Source organism: Salvelinus namaycush, chromosome 42 (genome assembly GCF_016432855.1).
Source record: "Salvelinus namaycush isolate Seneca chromosome 42, SaNama_1.0, whole genome shotgun sequence".
Classification (NCBI taxonomy): Eukaryota; Metazoa; Chordata; class Actinopteri; order Salmoniformes; family Salmonidae; genus Salvelinus; species Salvelinus namaycush.
The window spans coordinates 16,137,632-16,155,997 of NC_052348.1; the positions used below are offsets into that span (position 1 = coordinate 16,137,632).

At 43.7% G+C, this 18,366-nt stretch overlaps 1 protein-coding gene across 2 annotated transcripts in view; it reads right to left on the reverse strand.

Annotated features, from left to right (window-relative positions):
- Positions 1-6,860: 6,860 nt before the first annotated feature.
- gstcd (glutathione S-transferase, C-terminal domain containing) overlaps positions 6,861-18,366 on the reverse strand; it is a 62,396-nt gene continuing 50,890 nt past the window's right edge. The window contains exons 12-13 of one of the 2 annotated variants that reach the window (XM_038981834.1): positions 9,015-9,084; positions 6,861-7,949 (exon numbers count right to left, since the gene is read on the reverse strand). In XM_038981834.1, the coding sequence (XP_038837762.1) occupies positions 7,768-7,949; positions 9,015-9,084 (252 nt within the window). In that variant the 3' untranslated portion in view covers positions 6,861-7,767. The remainder of the gene's footprint in view (positions 7,950-9,014; positions 9,085-18,366) is intronic. The other variant, XM_038981833.1, reaches the window with a different exon arrangement.

Consider the following 18,366-nt stretch of genomic DNA (forward strand, 5'->3'; position numbering starts at 1 on the left):
TGCATATAGAAATTACAGTTTTTGTTTTCAACATTCATCACAGGTAACTTAAACTCTATTTTTATTCAAACAGTTGAGAGTATTTGTCTCCTAAGCAGACTCTTCAGTATCATTGTCACTTCAGCGCTGTGTGTGTGTGTGTGTATTTATGTATTATATTAAGTTAAAATAAAAGTGTTCATTGTTCATTCAGTATTGTTGCAATTGTCATTATTACAAAAATATGTGTGTGTGTATGATATATATATATATATATATAAAACATTATTTATTTATTTTTTATAAATCGGCATCTGCTTTTTTTGTCCTGCAAAAATCGGTTTCGCCCTTGAAAAATCATATTCGGGCGACCTCTAGTATGGATTTCTGCTCTTACATCTGCAAGCAGAGTCTGAACATCAGACAGGATGGCATTGTCTCCCTCAATCCGTACAATGGCTACTGCTATAGGTTTCAGGAGTTTTAGGTTGCTTACCACTCTCTCCCAAAATACATCATCAAGGAGGATCCTCTTGATGGGGCTGTCCATATCAGCAGACTGTGATATGGCCATTTCTTGGAGAGACTCCTTCCCCTCCAGGAGACTATCAAACATGATGATAACACCACCGGGGCAGCTTCAATGTGGTGCTCTTATTCTTCACACTTTGCTTGGTGAGGTAGATTGCTGCTATAACTTGATGACCATTCACATACCCAACCATTTCCTTGGTATTCATTGTTTTCCGTGTCATGATGTCCTTGAGGAGCAGATTCAATGCATGAGCAGCACAGCCAATGGGTGTGATGTGAGGGAAGGACTCCACTTTAGACCAAGCAGCCTTCATGTTTGCAGCATTGTCATTGATGACTGCCTTCAGCTCATCTGCAATGTGTGTCTGTTGTCCCTTGTGTCTGTGCTCTTGTAGAATACTGGTTGAGGGGTGGAAATTATGTAGTTAATTATTCCTTACCCACGAACATTCGACCACCCATCAGAAATTATTGCAATACAGTCTGCTTTCTCTATGATTTGCTTGACCTTCACTTGAGCTCTGCATCCAGAAAATTAGTAGATAAAGCATGTCTGGTTGGAGGGGTGTATGCTGGGCGAAGAACATTCAGAAATCTCTTCCAATACACATTGCCTGTGAGCATCAGAGGTGAACCAGTTGCATACACATCTCGATTCATAATTTTCACCTTGAAAAGAGGGACTTTTGTCAGAGGTTGCTTGTTGTGAGTGCTGAGGGAACTTTATGCACTTGCCCAGATGATTCTGCATCTTTGTTGCATTCTTCCCATATGATTTGGCACATTATTTGCAAATGTACAAGGCTTTTCCTTGTACATTAGCTGCAGTGAAGTCTCCACACATCAGATAGTGCCCGTGACATTTTCCTGTAAAGACTATAAAAAAAAAAAGTAAAAATAAATAAATACAATTCCCTGTACAGATAAATAGTTAAGCAGTTAGATTAAAACAACTCCTTTGTAAGATACATGTTTTAAAATGAAACATGTATGGAAACAGGTGAATTAACACTGCGCAGTTAGCAGGCTCAAGCAAGCTAAAACCCACATGGTAGCAAAAACTAACTAGCAGAAATTGTTAACAAGTTAGAAATGATTTAAAACACACTTTTCTGTAGACTACTATTTATTAGTTAACAAAAAAGCATGTATGTCATATAAAATATATTCACCCCACCCAGTATTGTAATCAAAACTTACCAGAAAGCATGTAGTCCTTGGCTCAGACAGTGTAGTAGTGTGGGCTCAAATGCATCTCATTAGTGTGCAAGATCTTGAGAATCAGCTGTACATGTAATGGAAGAATGCACTGTGCATGCAGAGGGTTGCAATTCCATTGAGTTGGGGATAGTTTAACCAAAATATGCCACAAGACCTAGAATTGCCTTATGTGTATCCCACAAAAAAGGTTCACTGTTATAAGCTAACTTTTTTGATGAATTTAAGCAAAATTCCCAGCCTCAACTTCCCATGGAAAATTTCCTGAAAATCCCTCTCCGTAGGCTTCCTGTATAGGTCCGTGCTAAAGCCACCCCCTCCCTTTGTGAAAATGTCCAGAAAACTTGTTACATCTGCATGAAAGGTGAGTGTGAATTTCAGATGCTCACTGCTTGTATTGATGGAGTGGAATTGATGAAGTTCCTCTGCTGTGCCATAGAATAGAAGAGCTGAGTCATCAATGAAGCGTTTCCAGAGCTTGATTTAGCCCAAGAATGGACTGTTAGGGCTGAAAATAACAATTATTCTCAAACAACCCCACATACAGATGGGCATAATTCAGCGCCATTTTAATACCCACAGCAGTTCCCTTTTGTTGAATGAACATTTCATTTTCAAACATGTTAGTGTTAGGGAGTGTACCACTGGGTCTTCGACTAAGACAGAGTGCCAGAGCTACCATCGTTTCTAGGCCTGCCTGGTGGGGGATGTTTGTATAGAGCGATTCAACATCAAAGCGAGCCATAAGCATCTCCCAATCAATATTGTCCATTGTCTTAAGGGTGTTAATCATGTCCATATAATCACATACATAGGCATCTTTTTTCACCAATCCCACAAATCCCTGTTTCTTGGGAGGGATTTTTGTATCTTTTGACCAATCAGCACTTACAAAAATGTACCATAGTAGTACAATGAAAAAAACACAATGGTACTATTATGGTTGTGCGTTACCATGGTAGAATGTATAATGCAGGTTAAATCCATGGTAATTCCATTACCCATTGTCTACATGATGAAATACCATGGGATTATTTAGGTGCTTGGCGGTACAATCATATTTCAAGGCTAAAACTATGGTACATTTCCATGATTCAGACTATACCATGGTATACGTGAAAGTACCATTGTAGCACCATGGTACATTTTTGTATCTAGATCAGAGGTTTCGACAATAATTGGGCAAAAGAGCAGAATTGGGCTGCCTGTTTAAATGAAGTCTACGTATCCCACTATGTCATTTGTAGTCACAGGTGTTGCTCCACTGTTTTTCATATCATCATGGTTGCTTGTTAGTTGAATTATAGCCTAGGCAGCTGTTTTAAGTTATTTAATTATTTAGAGAGGAGGGGAACATGTTTAACCAAGCAATTCTGACATAGACCATCATTTTGATCCAATATCAATATTGTCTTGATCCTCGCTATATGAGCCACATTACAATTCCCACAAAGTGGATTTTCCCTATTGGTGCAATGTGTAGGGTGTTTGCCTTTCACACCAGCGATGCAGGTTCGCTTCCCTGCCCCGACGTCCAATATCAATACTGTCGTGATCCTCGCTATATGAGCCACATTACCATTCCCACCAAGTGGGTTAGACTTATTGGCTTCCCTGCCCCGCCAATTGCGTCATTGGTGTCTGAAGTGGGATGGCGGCCACGAGGCCATCAGAATGCACAGCCTAGACCTGTGAGGTGGCTGAGTATTTCGAAGCAAAGGACGTGCCTTCCCATTTGGGGAAGGTAAAATCGCTTTATGAGACATGTTACAATTCCCACAAAGTGGGTTAAACCTATTGGCACAATGCGTAGGGTGACTTCCTTTCACGCCAGCGGCCTGGATTCGCTTCCATGCCCTGCCGTTCGCTACAATATCATTACAGAACATATCTTGATTATGACCCAGATAGAAAGTACCGTTAGCTGTTGAAATAACTTGATCTGTTATTCATAGAAACATGGTTGAACATGTAACCAAAACAAATGGTTGAATGTGTCTGGCTGTTCATGTCATTCAAACCCAGAGAGTCTGTGTAGATGGTTCAACCATAGGATCCAGTTAGTGGACATTATGGCCCAATACCAAAACAAACCCAGAGAGTCTGTGTAGATGGTTCAACCATAGGATCCAGTTAGTGGACATTATGGCCCAATACCAAAACAAACCCAGAGAGTCTGTGTAGATGGTTCAACCATAGGATCCAGTTAGTGGACATTATGGCCCAATACCAAAACAAACCCTAGAGTCTAGACCAGGGGTACTCCACTCTCTCCTACAAGGTCTGGACCCTGCTCGTTTTCTGTTCTACCTAATAATTAACTCCACCCACCTGGTGTTCCAGGTCTAAATCAGTCCTTGATTAAGGGGAACAATGAAAAAAGGCAGTGGAAATGGCTTCGAGGTCCAGAGTTGAGTTTGAGGGGTGTAGACCATATGCACTTTTGGAGATCTGAGAGGATTTGATATAATACATGAACAATTATACAATCAGCTTGCTATTTCCACACTGATTACTAGTCCTCCACTCTCTCCCACATACACTTGTGACGAGATGTTTATATGTCCGTAAGGTGTGCTTCCCTCTGCATTTGGCTCTTTAGTTGAGGGAGTGGTTCAGGTTTGAAACCAGCTGAAGTTCCGCTGCCGCTCTTTGAGAGAGCACTCATCTGTCCGTTTCTCATTGAAGAGTTGTCTCGTCTTCTGAGCAGTGACGCAGTTACTAGTAGCGTCTGTTTTTCAGAAGGCATATCAGTAAATAAAATGTTACAATGAGAAAAGAACCTTGTACTGATAGTAGAAAGGTGCAGCTACATTCAGCATGAGATCACTAACACATATCACCGTCCGCATCCAAACTTTCCAAGACAGGTTTTAAAACGATTTCAGACTACCTCAGGACTTATTTGTCGTAGCTATTTTTGATACATGGTAGAATTGGCTCTCTATTGCCCCTGTCCCTGAGTAGGCCATGAATCTTCTGCCTTGCTCTAGCATACAGGAAGAAACTGAGGCACTAGGCCTCCCTGAATAAACTCCACAAAAAAACTAGTGCGGTGTAGTCTGGTTACATTGAACCCTGTTGGTCCCTTTTAATGAACTCATCACTAGAATTTCAGATTTGTTTGGTTTCTATTCAAAAAGCAACAACTCACACCTAGACAGGTTAATTACTGGTGCTGGCCTGTATTCCATAGAATAAAATATATGGACTTGTTACTTTTGAGTTTCATCCTCTGAAGATAAAAGCCTCTAAAAATAACTGCAGCTGTATGAAATGTCCATGGTTGGATTGGAACTACTTTCATGCCCATTTTAACGGGAGCTTGTATATCAGTGCCTGCCTCTTCCTCAGTCTCTACACGCCTGCCAGCCCAGCAGGGCCAAATAATATAACCAAGGACATCGTAAATAAAGCCCTGGTATTTGTCATAGGGGGAAATTCATATCAACAGACCAAATATGGAGCCATAAACTGTTCCACTCTCTATCATAAACAATACGGGGTGTAATGAAATAGGGGAACGTTTATAATAGAAATAGTTAATAATCAGTGGTTAATAAAATAAACAGCTATAAGACCACTTAGTTCTAACTTCTAATTTAAACAGAGCGTTTTAGCAACCAATTACTCAACCTTGTCGGTTATGTTGAACGGTGTGGAACGTTTTTAAAACGCCTACAGGACTTTAATGATCCTGAACGAACCCCAGGGTGGCAGGACCTCTGCTGTACTAGAACACAATGATCTATGATGATTAATATACATCCCTCCTACACCAAGCAGAGAGAGGGCCACAAACAAATAGATTGGAAACGGGAACAAAATCCTCCCAGCAGGCTCATTAACTGCGAAATAAGCTCAAGCTTCGCTTTTACCTTCACACACACACACACACATCAGCCAAACCACTCTCTCTGAGCAAATGCACGCACGTACACACAGCCGACAGCCAACACTCTCCATTCCCTTATGAGCGTAGTTGGCTAAGGCCGGTTGCCTCTACCTGCTCGGCACTTCAGTATCCTTCCCTAATGCACGATTAGCCTGGCCATTCCCCACTACTCTCTCTTGCTGCCTATATGCATTTCCGTCATGCACACTTGGGCAGAGCTGCAGGCGCTGAAGGTCGGGCAGCAGTTAGGGGAAGGAGCCGTTTCCCTTTGAAATAATCCCATCCCCCTGGATGAGAGCAGTGTCTCTAGCCGTTCACCCCGGGATAGATTGACTCTGCTTGCGGAATTCAGATGAGGAGCTGAAGATTGGAAGCCTTGGAAGTGTCAGAACCCTTAGTGGAACAATGAGGCTGGGTGAGATTCCATTCTAGTACCTCCATGTTCTCATCTCAAGCCCTTTCAAGGAATTCTGTAAGGCGTAGGCCCCGGGCACAACGAATAAGGTGCATGGACCAGAGGAGGATGGTGGGATGAGCTATAGGAGGACGGGCTCATTGTAATGGTTTAAATGGAATAAATTGAACGTTATCAAACATATGGAAACCACGTTTGACTCCGTTCCTTATATGCCATTTCAGTTGTTACAATGAGCCCGTCCTTCTACAGCTCCTCCCACCAGCCTCCTCTGGCATGGACATCACATATAAACTACCAACTGCGAGAATAAACAGCTTTAGGGAGTGTATATATAATATATCATTACAACGAATGTTTTTTGTGGTTTCTCCCTCTACTAGTCTCTAGAAGCAACAGAGTGCACTCCATCCAGCACGCTGACCTTTCCAACAGCCAAGCCTTCATGAAAAATTCATAGATGCTGTTGATGTATTAGGATATGTAAAATACAGCCTTTTTTCACTGGCACAAGGCAAAATAATCCTTGAGGAATCATGGTAAATGCTGCATGAGCCCTGTTTGAGAGTTATGCTTGCTTTGATCAAATTCTGAACCTTTATATACAACATGAAATAGAACAAAGAAAAGCATTGAATGTCTCACATGGACGGCTTCCAGATAAGAATGAATAATTTAAAAACTAAGCAGGACAGGGATTTTTTGAGCAAGTTTTCTTTAGTTTTTCTTCTTGTAATACCTGATTATTGGTTAGGAGAGACGGGAGAAGGCCGAGCACTATTACAGAATCGCTATTCATACAATTAGCAAAAAATGGCATGTGGAAATATGATCAATTTATTTTTCCCCTGTTTGAGGTAGGAACATTCATTTGACTTAATGTAAATCCTGTTGGAGCAGACAAGAATGGCCACAATTTTGGCAAAAAATAGAAATGGTAAGAAGCAGGCTTTACGAGTTAAGACACTTTTGAAACAGAGCTAAAGTTTGAAACAGAACTAAATTGTCAATCCAGCTACATAATGCAGTGACCTAAATGTATATCAAATCAACAGTTGCGAGCCCTGATGTGGATGAAGTAATAGAGCAAAGTAAATGGTTAAAAATAAACATTTTACAAGACTTTTGGAATATACTCAAGTTCCAGTGTGTTTATTACTTCAATATCCACATAATTGCCCGCTCATTAAAACTCATTTAAGGGATAAAATAAAGACATTGCTCAGTTCCAATACCCATAAAACCATTCCAAGAGAACTAAACACTTGGACACCTGCCCCAGATCATCATCAGGGAAAAGGGTCTAAAGGGCTTTTTCTTGATTGTAGGTCAAATATCATCATCATCAATTCAACCAGGGTGATTCATTCTTCTCTGATCTCAAGACAAATCCCTCAACTCCTCCGAGATGATTGATTTGACTTAGTATCTTGGTCCAGCGACTGATGCTTTTTGTTTCCTTACAGTGCTGTATTCTCAGTTTGAAACTGACTATGTTGGGTCCTATTCTATGTTCTTCTTATTGGACAAGTCCCTCCCTCCCTGATTCACTTGGTTTCAAGACATTTCTCCCGACTGAACACAACCCTGGGTCGTGATCATTAGGGCAAACCGTAGCGAAACATTTTGCAACAACAAACGTAAATCTGTCTTCTTATTGGACAAGTCGAGGTAGTTCCTTTTGTTTTTTGACCTTCCTTTGAGTGCCAACTGACATGCCTCTGGTTTACTGTGTGGCATAGTTGTCCCCTCCAGCCCCGCCTCCAGCCCCGCCTCCAGCAACACCCACCAGCATGTTGTTCTTGGGGGAGCAGCTGTCTGGCTCCATGGTCATCACCCTGACAGAGTACCCATGAGTCTCTGCTGCCCAGGAGCGGTCCAGGTCCACCAGGCCCATGCACTGTTTACCTGGAGGAGAGGGGTCAAAGACCACAGTGATGATGTCACTGATAGAACAATAATGGAGTTAATTTATATTCCACACACTGGCAACTAAGAGGTGAATTGCAGTGCACAGAGACAGTACATAACTAAAACAACTGACAGAATGTTCCCCTGTCTCACAGTAGAATTGTCTTTGTTCTAATCATTCTTAGAATTTGCTTTCATATTACTATGGATAAACAAAGTGAGTCCTTTGTGGATAACACCCGTAGGCCTCTTCTGTACTGTAGCAGCCTTTAAATCAGTTTATTGAGGCGGAATAAGACATGAAGACATTCCACCAGGATCTGTTCATCTTTCCTTATATGACCCTCATTCTCAACATTCTACTGCAGACGCTTCCTAGACCGGCCTCTTCAGTACCAACAACTCTCTTCTTGCCTATTAAGACTTTGGGATCACTTCCACTGGCACTCTCCTATCAAAGCTTGCTTTAAAGGCAAAAGCCCACTAACCGCATTACGCTGCTCAGTGGCTCTGAAGCAGACCCAGACAGACAACAAACGCGTCTACAGCACTCAAGAGTCTCAGACGGACCGACGCTCAGATCTGACGGGCTCGGGGAATAAGGAATAAGATCAAAGATGGTAAGTGTGAGTTGAGGAGAGGTTGAGGAAGGGGTGTCATGGCGGCGGCAGCACCCCGTCAGCGGAATCTTCTATGACAGGAAGTGTCAGGTAGGGAACGTACGAGGGCGGTTCAAAGTGAAAACACAACGGGGAGTACCTTCACTAATTATTCACAAGTATTGAATGTGCTGGTATAGGATATGTTTTGCCTTTAAAATCACGATGAATAAGATTCTATGGACAGGGGGCAACAAGCCTACTGAGAGGCACTTTTTAAATACGGACCCAGGTACTGAAGGGAGTATCAGTTTGATGGAGATATACAATAATATCCCCTTTGACTTTGCGGTCAACATGAATCGGCGCCAAATGACATTAGTGGCCTGTTTGTGTTAAAAGGTGCTCATTTATTTGGGGGTCAATCACAATGTGTGTGTGTGAGTGACAGTGTGTCTGTCACCTATTAAGCGTCGTTCTGAAGGCAGCTGGACAGCCGTCTGGTCTGCGAAGCGGCAGAGGATCATGTGCTCCTAAATGGAGGGAGAACAGAGAGAGAGATGGAGGGAGACCAGAGAGAGAGATGGAGGGAGGGAGAGCACAGAGAGAGAGATGGAGGGAGAAGAGAGAGAGAGATGGAGGGAGAACAGAAAGAGAGATGGAGGGAGAGCACAGAGAGAGGTGGAGGGAGAAGAGAGAGATGGAGGGAGAGCAGAGAGAGAGAGATGGAGGGAGAGCACAGAGAGAGATGGAGGGAGAGCACAGAGAGAGATGGATGGGTGGAGAACAGAAAGAGAGATGGAGGGAGAGCACAGAGAGAGGGATGGATGGAGAACAGAAAGAGAGATGGAGGGAGAACAGAAAGAGAGGTGGAGGGAGAACAGAAAGAGAGGTGGAGGGAGAAGAGAGAGAGATGGAGGGAGAAGAGAGAGAGAGATGGAGGGAGAACAGAAAGAGAGATGGAGGGAGAACAGAAAGAGAGATGGAGGGAGAACAGAAAGAGAGATGGAGGGAGAGCACAGAGAGGGGGATGGATGGAGAACAGAAAGAGAGATGGAGGGAGAACAGAAAGAGAGGTGGATGGAGAAGAGAGAGAGATGGAGGGAGAAGAGAGAGAGAGATGGAGGGAGAACAGAAAGAGAGATGGAGGGAGAGCACAGAGAGAGAGGTGGAGGGAGAAGAGAGAGAGATGGAGGGAGAGCAGAGAGAGAGAGAGAGAGATGGAGGGAGAGCACAGAGAGAGATGGAGGGAGAGCACAGAGAGAGATGGAGGGAGAGCACAGAGAGAGATGGAGGGAGAGCACAGAGAGAGATGGAGGGAGAGCAGAGAGAGAGAGATGGAGGGAGAGCACAGAGAGAGGGATGGATGGATGGATGGAGAACAGAAAGAGAGATGGAGGGAGAACAGAAAGAGAGATGGAGGGAGAGCACAGAGAGAGGTGGAGGGAGAGCACAGAGAGAGGTGGAGGGAGAAGAGAGAGAGATGGAGAGCAGAGAGAGAGATGGAGGGAGAGCACAGAGAGAGGGATGGAGGGAGAAGAGAAAGAGAGATGGAGGGAGAACAGAAAGAGAGATGGAGGAAGAAGAGAGAGAGATGGAGGGAGAGCAGAGAGAGAGAGAGAGAGAGATGGAGGGAGAACAGAGAGATGGAGGGAGAGCACAGAGAGAGAGATGGAGGGAGAACAGAAAGAGAGATGGATGGAGAACAGAGAGATGGAGGGAGAACAGAGAGATGGAGGGAGAGCACAGAGAGAGAGATGGAGGGAGAACAGAAAGAGAGATGGATGGAGAACAGAAAGAGAGATGGAGGGAGAACAGAAAGAGAGATGGAGGGAGAACAGAGAGATGGAGGGAGAGCACAGAGAGAGAGATGGAGGGAGAACAGAAAGAGAGATGGAGGGAGAACAGAAAGAGAGATGGAGGGAGAACAGAAAGAGAGATGGAGGGAGAACAGAAAGAGAGATGGAGGGAGAACAGAAAGAGAGATGGAGGGAGAACAGAAAGACAGATGGAGGGAGAACAGAAAGACAGATGGAGGGAGAACAGAAAGACAGATGGAGGGAGAACAGAAAGACAGATGGAGGGAGAGCACAGAGAGAGAATGTTAACTCAAACCACACACAGCTACAGCTAAAACTCATCAGCTGACACACCAATATATGCACACATGACTAAGTTGCTTTGAATAAAAGCATCTGCTAAATGGCATATTTATTAAATGTTTTATTTACACAGACTTCAACCAACCCCAGCAGTAGAATGTTCGTTCCAGGCTTTCCTGAAAGTCTCTGTATAAAGCCATACTGTACATCATTAGAGCCACATCTCTGACCTCTGGGAGAATGAGTCTCCTTCCTGCTCTTACCACTTCCTAATTTTTCTTCCCCAGAAGGTAAAAACACCAAAACCCAGAGAACAGTAGGGATCTTCTCATGTCTTTCTTTATTCACCATCTTGTCATCTTCTACACCCCTTTTTCTACAACCCTACGGTAAAAACCCCAACCACAGGAAAACACTAGTTATCCTCTAGCTCTAAGTGATTCCATTCTTCACTGTGGAAGGATCAGGACAGTACCGTCCTAGCCAAGGTTTAACCACTATGACTCAGCGCCAAGCACCAATACCTCACATCATTAGCGTTGTATTACAGCCGCGGAAGGCTATCTGTCATGGCGCTCCGCTGTCAGTCTGTTCAACTAGCTCAGGGGGGAAAGAGTGCACACCCGAGACTGTGATTGGTTGGTTCACTGTGTTACAGTAGCAGTGAAATGCCATATTGGTTTCTGTTAGCCACCACCACAGCCACTGGCCTAAGGTTTTAGAGTGAGGTGAAGAGGAAATTCAGCAACTCTGAGGACAACTGAAGTTGATTAAAAAAAAATCTTAATTTTGGCCTTTAGCCTTCATCAGGGTTTTAGAGTGGAAATAACGTAGTCACAGTAATACAGCCTCTCTTCGCTAAGACGAGGAGCAAAACACTAAAGGAAGCACCAGTGACTAGATCAATAAAAAAGTGGTCAGAGTAAGCAGATGCTAAGCTACAGGACTGTTTTGCTAGCACAGACTGGAATATGTTCCGGGATTCCTCCAATGGCATTGAGGAGTACACTACATCAGTCGTTGGCTTCATCAATAAGTGCATCGATGATGTTGTCCCCACAGTGACCGTACGTACATACCCCAACCAGAAGCCATGGATCACAGGCAACATCCGCACTGAGCTAAAGGCTAGAGCTGCCGCTTTCAAGGAGCGGGACCCTAACCCGGAAGTTTATAAGAAATCCCGCTATGCCCTACGACGAACCATCAAACAGGCAAAGCGTCAATACAGGACTAAGATTGAATCATACAACACCGACTCTGACGCTCGTCGGATGTGGCAAGCCTTGCAAACCATTACAGACTACAAAGGGAAGCACAGCCAAGTGCTGCCGGTGACACGAGCCTACCAGAGGAGCTAAATTACCTCTATGCTCGCTTCGAGGCAAATAACACTGAAACATGCATGAGAGCACCAGCTGTTCTAGAAGACTGTGTGATCACGCTCTCCGCAGCCGATGTGAGTAAGACCTATAAACTGGTCAACATTCACCAGGCCAGACGGGTTACCAGGACGTGTACTGTGATCATGCACTGACCAACTGGCAAGTGTCTTCACTGACATTTTCAACCTCTCCCTGTCCGAGTCTGTAATACCAACATGTTTTAAGAAGACCACCATAGTGCTTGTGCTCAAGAACACTATGGTAATCTGCCTAAACGACTACCGACCCGTAGCACTCACGTCTGTAGCCATGAAGTGCTTCGAAAGGCTGGTCATGGCTCACATCAACACCATTATCCCAGAAACCCTAGACCCACTCCAATTTGCATACCGCCCCAACAGATCAACAGATGATGCAATCTCTATTGCACTCCACACTGCCCTTTCCCACCTGGACAAAAGGAACACCTATGTGAGAATGCTATTCATTGACTACAGCTAGATAACAACACATCCGCCATGCTGATCCTCAACACAGGGGCCCTCAGGGGTGCGTGCTCAGTCCCCTCCTGTATTCCCTGTTCACACATGACTGCACGGCCAGGCACGACTCCAACATCATCATTAAATTTGCCGATGACACAACAGTGGTAGGCCTGATCACCGACAACGACGAGACAGCCTAAAGGGAGGAGGTCAGACACCTGGCCGTGTGGTACCAGGACAACAACCTCTCCCTCAACATGATCAAGACAAAGGAGATGATTGTGGACTACAGGAAAAAGAGGACCGAGCACGCCCCCATTCTCATCGACGTGACTGCAGTGGAGCAGGTTGAGAGCTTCAAGTTCCTTGATGTCCACATCACCAACAAACTAACATGGTCCAAGCACACCAAGACAGTCATGAAGAGGGCACGACAAAACCTATTCCCCTTCAGGACACTGAAAAGATTTGGAATGGGTCCTCAGATCCTCAAAAGGATTTACAGCTGCATCATTGAGAGCATCCTGACTGGTTGCATCACTGCCTGGTACGGCAACTGCTCGGCCTCCGACCGCAAGGCACTACAGAGGGTAGCGCGTACGGCCCAGTACATCACTGGGGCCAAGCTTCCTGCCATCCAGGACCTCTATACCAGGTGGTGTCAGAGGAAGGCCCTAAAAATTGTCAAAGACTCCAGCCACCCTAGTCATAGACTGTTCTCTCTTCTACCGCACGGCAAGCAGTACCGGAGCGCCAAGTCTAGGTCCGAAGGGCTTCTAAACAGCATCTACCCCCAAGCCATAAGACTCCTGAACACCTAATCAAATAGCTACCCAGACTATTTGCACCCCCCCCTCTTTTCCACCGCCGCCGCACATTGACTCTGTACCAGTACCCCCCTGTATATAGTCTCACTATTGTTATTTTACTACTGCTCTTTAGTTACTTGTTACTTTTATTTATTTTTCTTATCTGTATTTTTTTTAACTGCATTGTTGGTTAGGGGCTCGTAAGTAAGCATTCGGTGCATCTGACTAATAAAATGTGATTTGATTTGACTAAAGGAATTCATTGAAAATGAAATAGAATAGAATCGTTATTCATATTGTGATGATTCTGCACAGAGGGAGGTTAAGAGAGAGAGAGAACATGCCGGAAAATGAATCCGGTTGCTTAAAATGGAATATTGATTTCTCTTTCCAGACTGCAATTATGCGATCAACTATGTGGTCAAATTTCTTTGTCAAAGTTTCTTTCAAACTAGACAGAAAAAAACAGAGATAAATGACACACACGACTTTCCACCACCAAATACCCTAAATTCACTGCAAAATACACAAGCAGTATTTTAAGATGGGGAGAAAAATTATTCTTTCAACTGTAAACCAAATCTTTTAAGACATTGGATTTCCTGCAGAGAATAGACCATTACCAAAATATACTGGTAGTAGTCAGTTTTCAGACACATCAACTGTCACATTCCAGTTGTCATGGCGAGGCCCTATAGCAGGTAGTGTAGTGAGTATTGAGGCCATACATCAGGGATCATTGACTAGAATCAGTTGCGGGACGATTTTGTTCTTGAGTAGATGGTCAGGGGTCCGGAAGACAATTACACATAATTTGTAGACTATAAAATGTACTGCAAGAAGCACAAGCAGATACACTACCATTCAAAAGTTTGGGGTCACTTAGAAATGTCCTTGTTTTTGAAAGAAAAGCAACATTTTTGTCTATTAAAATAACATCAAATTGATCAGAAATACAGTGTAGACATTGTTAATGTTGTAAATGACTATTGTAGCTGGAAACGGCTGATTTTGTTATGGAATATCTACATAGGCATACAGAGGCCCATTATCAGCAACCATCACTCCTGTGTTCCAATGGCACGTTGTGTTAACTAAATCAAAGTTTATAATTTTAAAAGGCTAATTAATAATTAGAAAATACTTTTGCGAAGTTAGCATAGCTGAAAACTGTTGTTCTGATTAAAGAAGCAATTAAACTGACCTTCGTTAGACAAGTTTCTGCAGCATCAGCATTTGTGGGTTCGAATACAGCCTCAAAATGGCTTTTTTTTGAGAAAAATAACTTTCTTCTGAAACTCATCAGTCTCTTCTTGTTCAGAGAAATGAAGGCTATTCCATGCGAGAAATTGCCAAGAAACTGAAGATCTCATACAACGCTGTGTACTACTCCCTTCACAGAACAGCGTAAACTGGTACTAACCAGAATAGAAAGAGGGGTGGGAGGCCCCGGTGCACAACTGAGCAAGAGGACAAGTACATTAGAATGTCTAGTTTGACAAACAAATGGCTCACTCGTCCTCAACTGGCAACGTCATTAAATAGTACCCGCACAACATCAGTCTCAACATCAACAGTGAAGAGGAGACTCCGGGATGCTGGCCTTCTAGGCAGAGTTCCTCTGTTCAGTGTCTGTGTTCTTTTGCCCATCTTAATCTTTTCTTTTTATTGGCCAGTCTGAGATATGGCTTTTTCTTTGCAACTCTGCCTAGAAGGTCAGCCTCCCGGAGTCGCCTCTTCACTGATGACATTGAGACTGGTGTTTTGCGGGTACTATTTAATGAAGCTGCCAGTTGAGGACTTGTGAGGCGTCAATTTTACGTTATTTTAATGGACAATTTTTTAAATTTTCTTTCAAAAACAAGGACATTTCTAAGTGACCCCAAACTTTTGAAAGGTAGTGTATATTTGACTAAAACATGATCATTTCAAACCTTGCTTACATTTGTTTATTATCACATACAGCACATGGCCTAAAGTATGTGGACACCTGCTGGTCCAACATCTCATTCCAAAAGCATTCATTTGGAGTTGGTCCCCCCTTTGCTGCTATAACTAATAGTTGTACTAGTTCCCATCCTGACAGACACCTTGTTAAGTTCGCTGATGACACTGCCTTGATCAGCCTGTTGCATGATGACGAGGAACATCATGGCCCGGTCCTAGATGACTTTGTAGAGTGGTGTGAGGAATCACACTTGGTTCTCAATACCAACAAGACCAAAGAGATGTGCATAGACTTCAGGAAGTGTACAACGCCTACCTCTGCAACATCTATCAGAGGTCAGAATATAGAGATTGTAGAGGAATACAAATACCTGGGTGTCCTCTTGGACAATAAGCTCCAGTGGAGTAAATGTACAGACCTGATCTACAAAAAGAGCCAACAGAGACGGTACTTTCTCAAAAAGCTGGGATCTTTTAATGTTGACTGTACTATACTGACTCTGTTTTACAAATCTTTCATTGAAAGTATTTTAACTTTTTGTATTGTTTGTTGGTTTGGCAATGCCACTGTCAGCTACAGAAATATGCTGAGAAGGATTAACACCACAGCAAGCAAGGTACTTGGAGTCAAACAGACAGGCCTGGATGAGATCTTTAAGGTCAGGGCCCTCCGCAAGGCTGACAAAATAATTTCAGACCCAAGCCACCCCCTGTACCCCTGTTTTATTGGTATGTAACTGTTATGAAAGTTGTATTGGCAATTTTGTTTTGTATTTAAACACCACTTTAAACATGTACATGACACTGCAACAACATTTCCCCATGGGAACAATAAAGTCAGGAAGTAAGTAAGTAATAACAGCCTCCGCTCTGGGGCGGCAGGTAGCCTAGTGGTTAGAGCGTTGGGAATCTGTCATTCTGCCCCTGAACAAGGCAGTTAACCCACTGTTCTCAGGAGGCTGTCATTGTAAATAAGAATTTGTTCTTAACTCCCTTGCCTAGTTAAATAAAGGTTACATTTAAAACATAAAACAATTCAAACTATTCTGGGAAGGCTTTCCACTAGATATTGCTGCAGGGACTTGCTTCCATTTAGCCACAAGAGCATTAGTGAGGTTGGGCACTGATGTTGGGCGATTAGGCCGGAACTCTAATTTCATCTCAGGCTCGCAGTCGGAACTCTAATTCATCTCAAAGGTGTTCGATGGGGCTTTGTGCAGGCCAGTCAAGTTCTTCCACACCGATCTCGACAAACTATTTCTGTATGGACCTCGCTTTGTGCAAGGCGGCATTGTCATGCTGAAACAGGAAAGGGCCTTCCCCAAACTGTTGCCACAAAGTTGGAAGCACAGAATCATCTAGAATGTCATTGTATGCTGTAGGGTTAAGATTTCCCTTCATTGGAACTAAAGGGCCTAGCCCGAACCATGAAAAACAGCCCCAGACTATTATTCCTCATCCACCGAACTTTACAGTTGGCACTATGCATTGAGGCAGGTAGCGTTCTTCTGGTACTTGCCAAACCCAGATTAGTCCGTTGGACTGCCAGGCGGTGAAGTGTGATTCATCAGTCCAGAGAACGTGTTTCCACTTCTTCAGAGTCCAATAGCGACGAGCATTACACCACTCCAGCCGGCGCTTGGCATTGCACATGGTGATCTTAGGCTTGTGCTCGGCTGCTTGGCTGTGGAAAACCATTTCATGAAGCTCCCGACAAACAGTTGTTGTGCTGATGTTTCTTCCAGAGGCAGTTTGGAACTCGGTAGTGAGGGTTGCAACCGAGGACAGATGATTTTTACGCAATACGCGCTTCAGCACTTGGCGGCCCCGTTCTGTGAGCTTGTGTGGCCTACAACATCACATCTGAGACGCTGTTGCTCCTAAAGGTTTCCACTTCATAATAACAGCACTTACAGTTGACCAGGGCAACTCTAGCAGGGCAGACATTTGACAAACTGACTTGTTGAAAAGGTGGCATCCTATAACGGTGAGCTCCTCAGTAAGGCCATTCTACTGCCAATGTTTGTGTGGCTGAAATAGTCGAATCCCCTAATTTGAAGGGGTGTCCTAATACTTTTGTATATATAGTGAATGTCTCTCTATTATGCGTGGGAATAATTTGGAACAGATTTCCAAAATTAAAATCACTTGGAGCTGATTTGCTGTTGTTTTTACAGTCTTAAGTCCAACAAAAAAAAAAATGTATTTTTTCCCCCAGAAAACTTGGGGGGCCAAATAAAATCTAATGCGGGCCAAATTCGGCATGCGGGCCGCCAGTGGGGGAACCCTGCCATACATCATTAAGATATTATGATGTCATCATCTCCTACCAGTTCAGTGCACTGTCGGTGTCAAGTGATAAGACTTAGGCCCTGTTCTGATACTCTGAAAAGGCATCCTGCCTTCCTTGAAGTAATCACTGATCTGACATAGAGCCTTGCTTTTACCTACCAAATATTGATGACTCCAAGGAAGGGAGTGAACTAAGGATGCATCTGTCCTCCTGTGTGGCTCAGTTGGTAGAGCATTGCGCTTGCAACAACAGGGTTATGGGTTCGATTCCCACAGAGGACAAGTACATCTGCTAAATGACTAAAATGTACATTTGGAATATTATTTGAACCTCCGCTGACCTCAATCAAGACATGAACTTTCTCAACATTCAGTCTCTTGACCGTCGATCTACTCATGATGACTAATGATGTTGTTGTTTTGAAATTGCTTGTTTTTTTGTTGCCGTTGCTTTACAGCGCCTTGACATTTCTTTATGTAATGAACAGCGCTGTAAAAGTTTTATAAATGATTATTAGTATTAGTGGTATTGTAGCGATGTAGTTCCTGTAAAAGCTGGCTTTAGTTCCCAGGATACATTCAGGATAAATCAACAGGAGAGCTATTTCTGAGGTCAGATGAGGTCTACCTCCCCTCCTCTCGCTCTCTCCCCTTCTCGCTCTCTCTACCTCCCCTCCTCTCTCTACCTCCCCTCCTCTCTCTACCTCCCCTCCTCTCTCTACCTCCCCTCCTCTCTCTCTGCAAAGAGTCAGCGAATGGAAAAGAACATGACTAGGACTACACTTGAAATTAAAC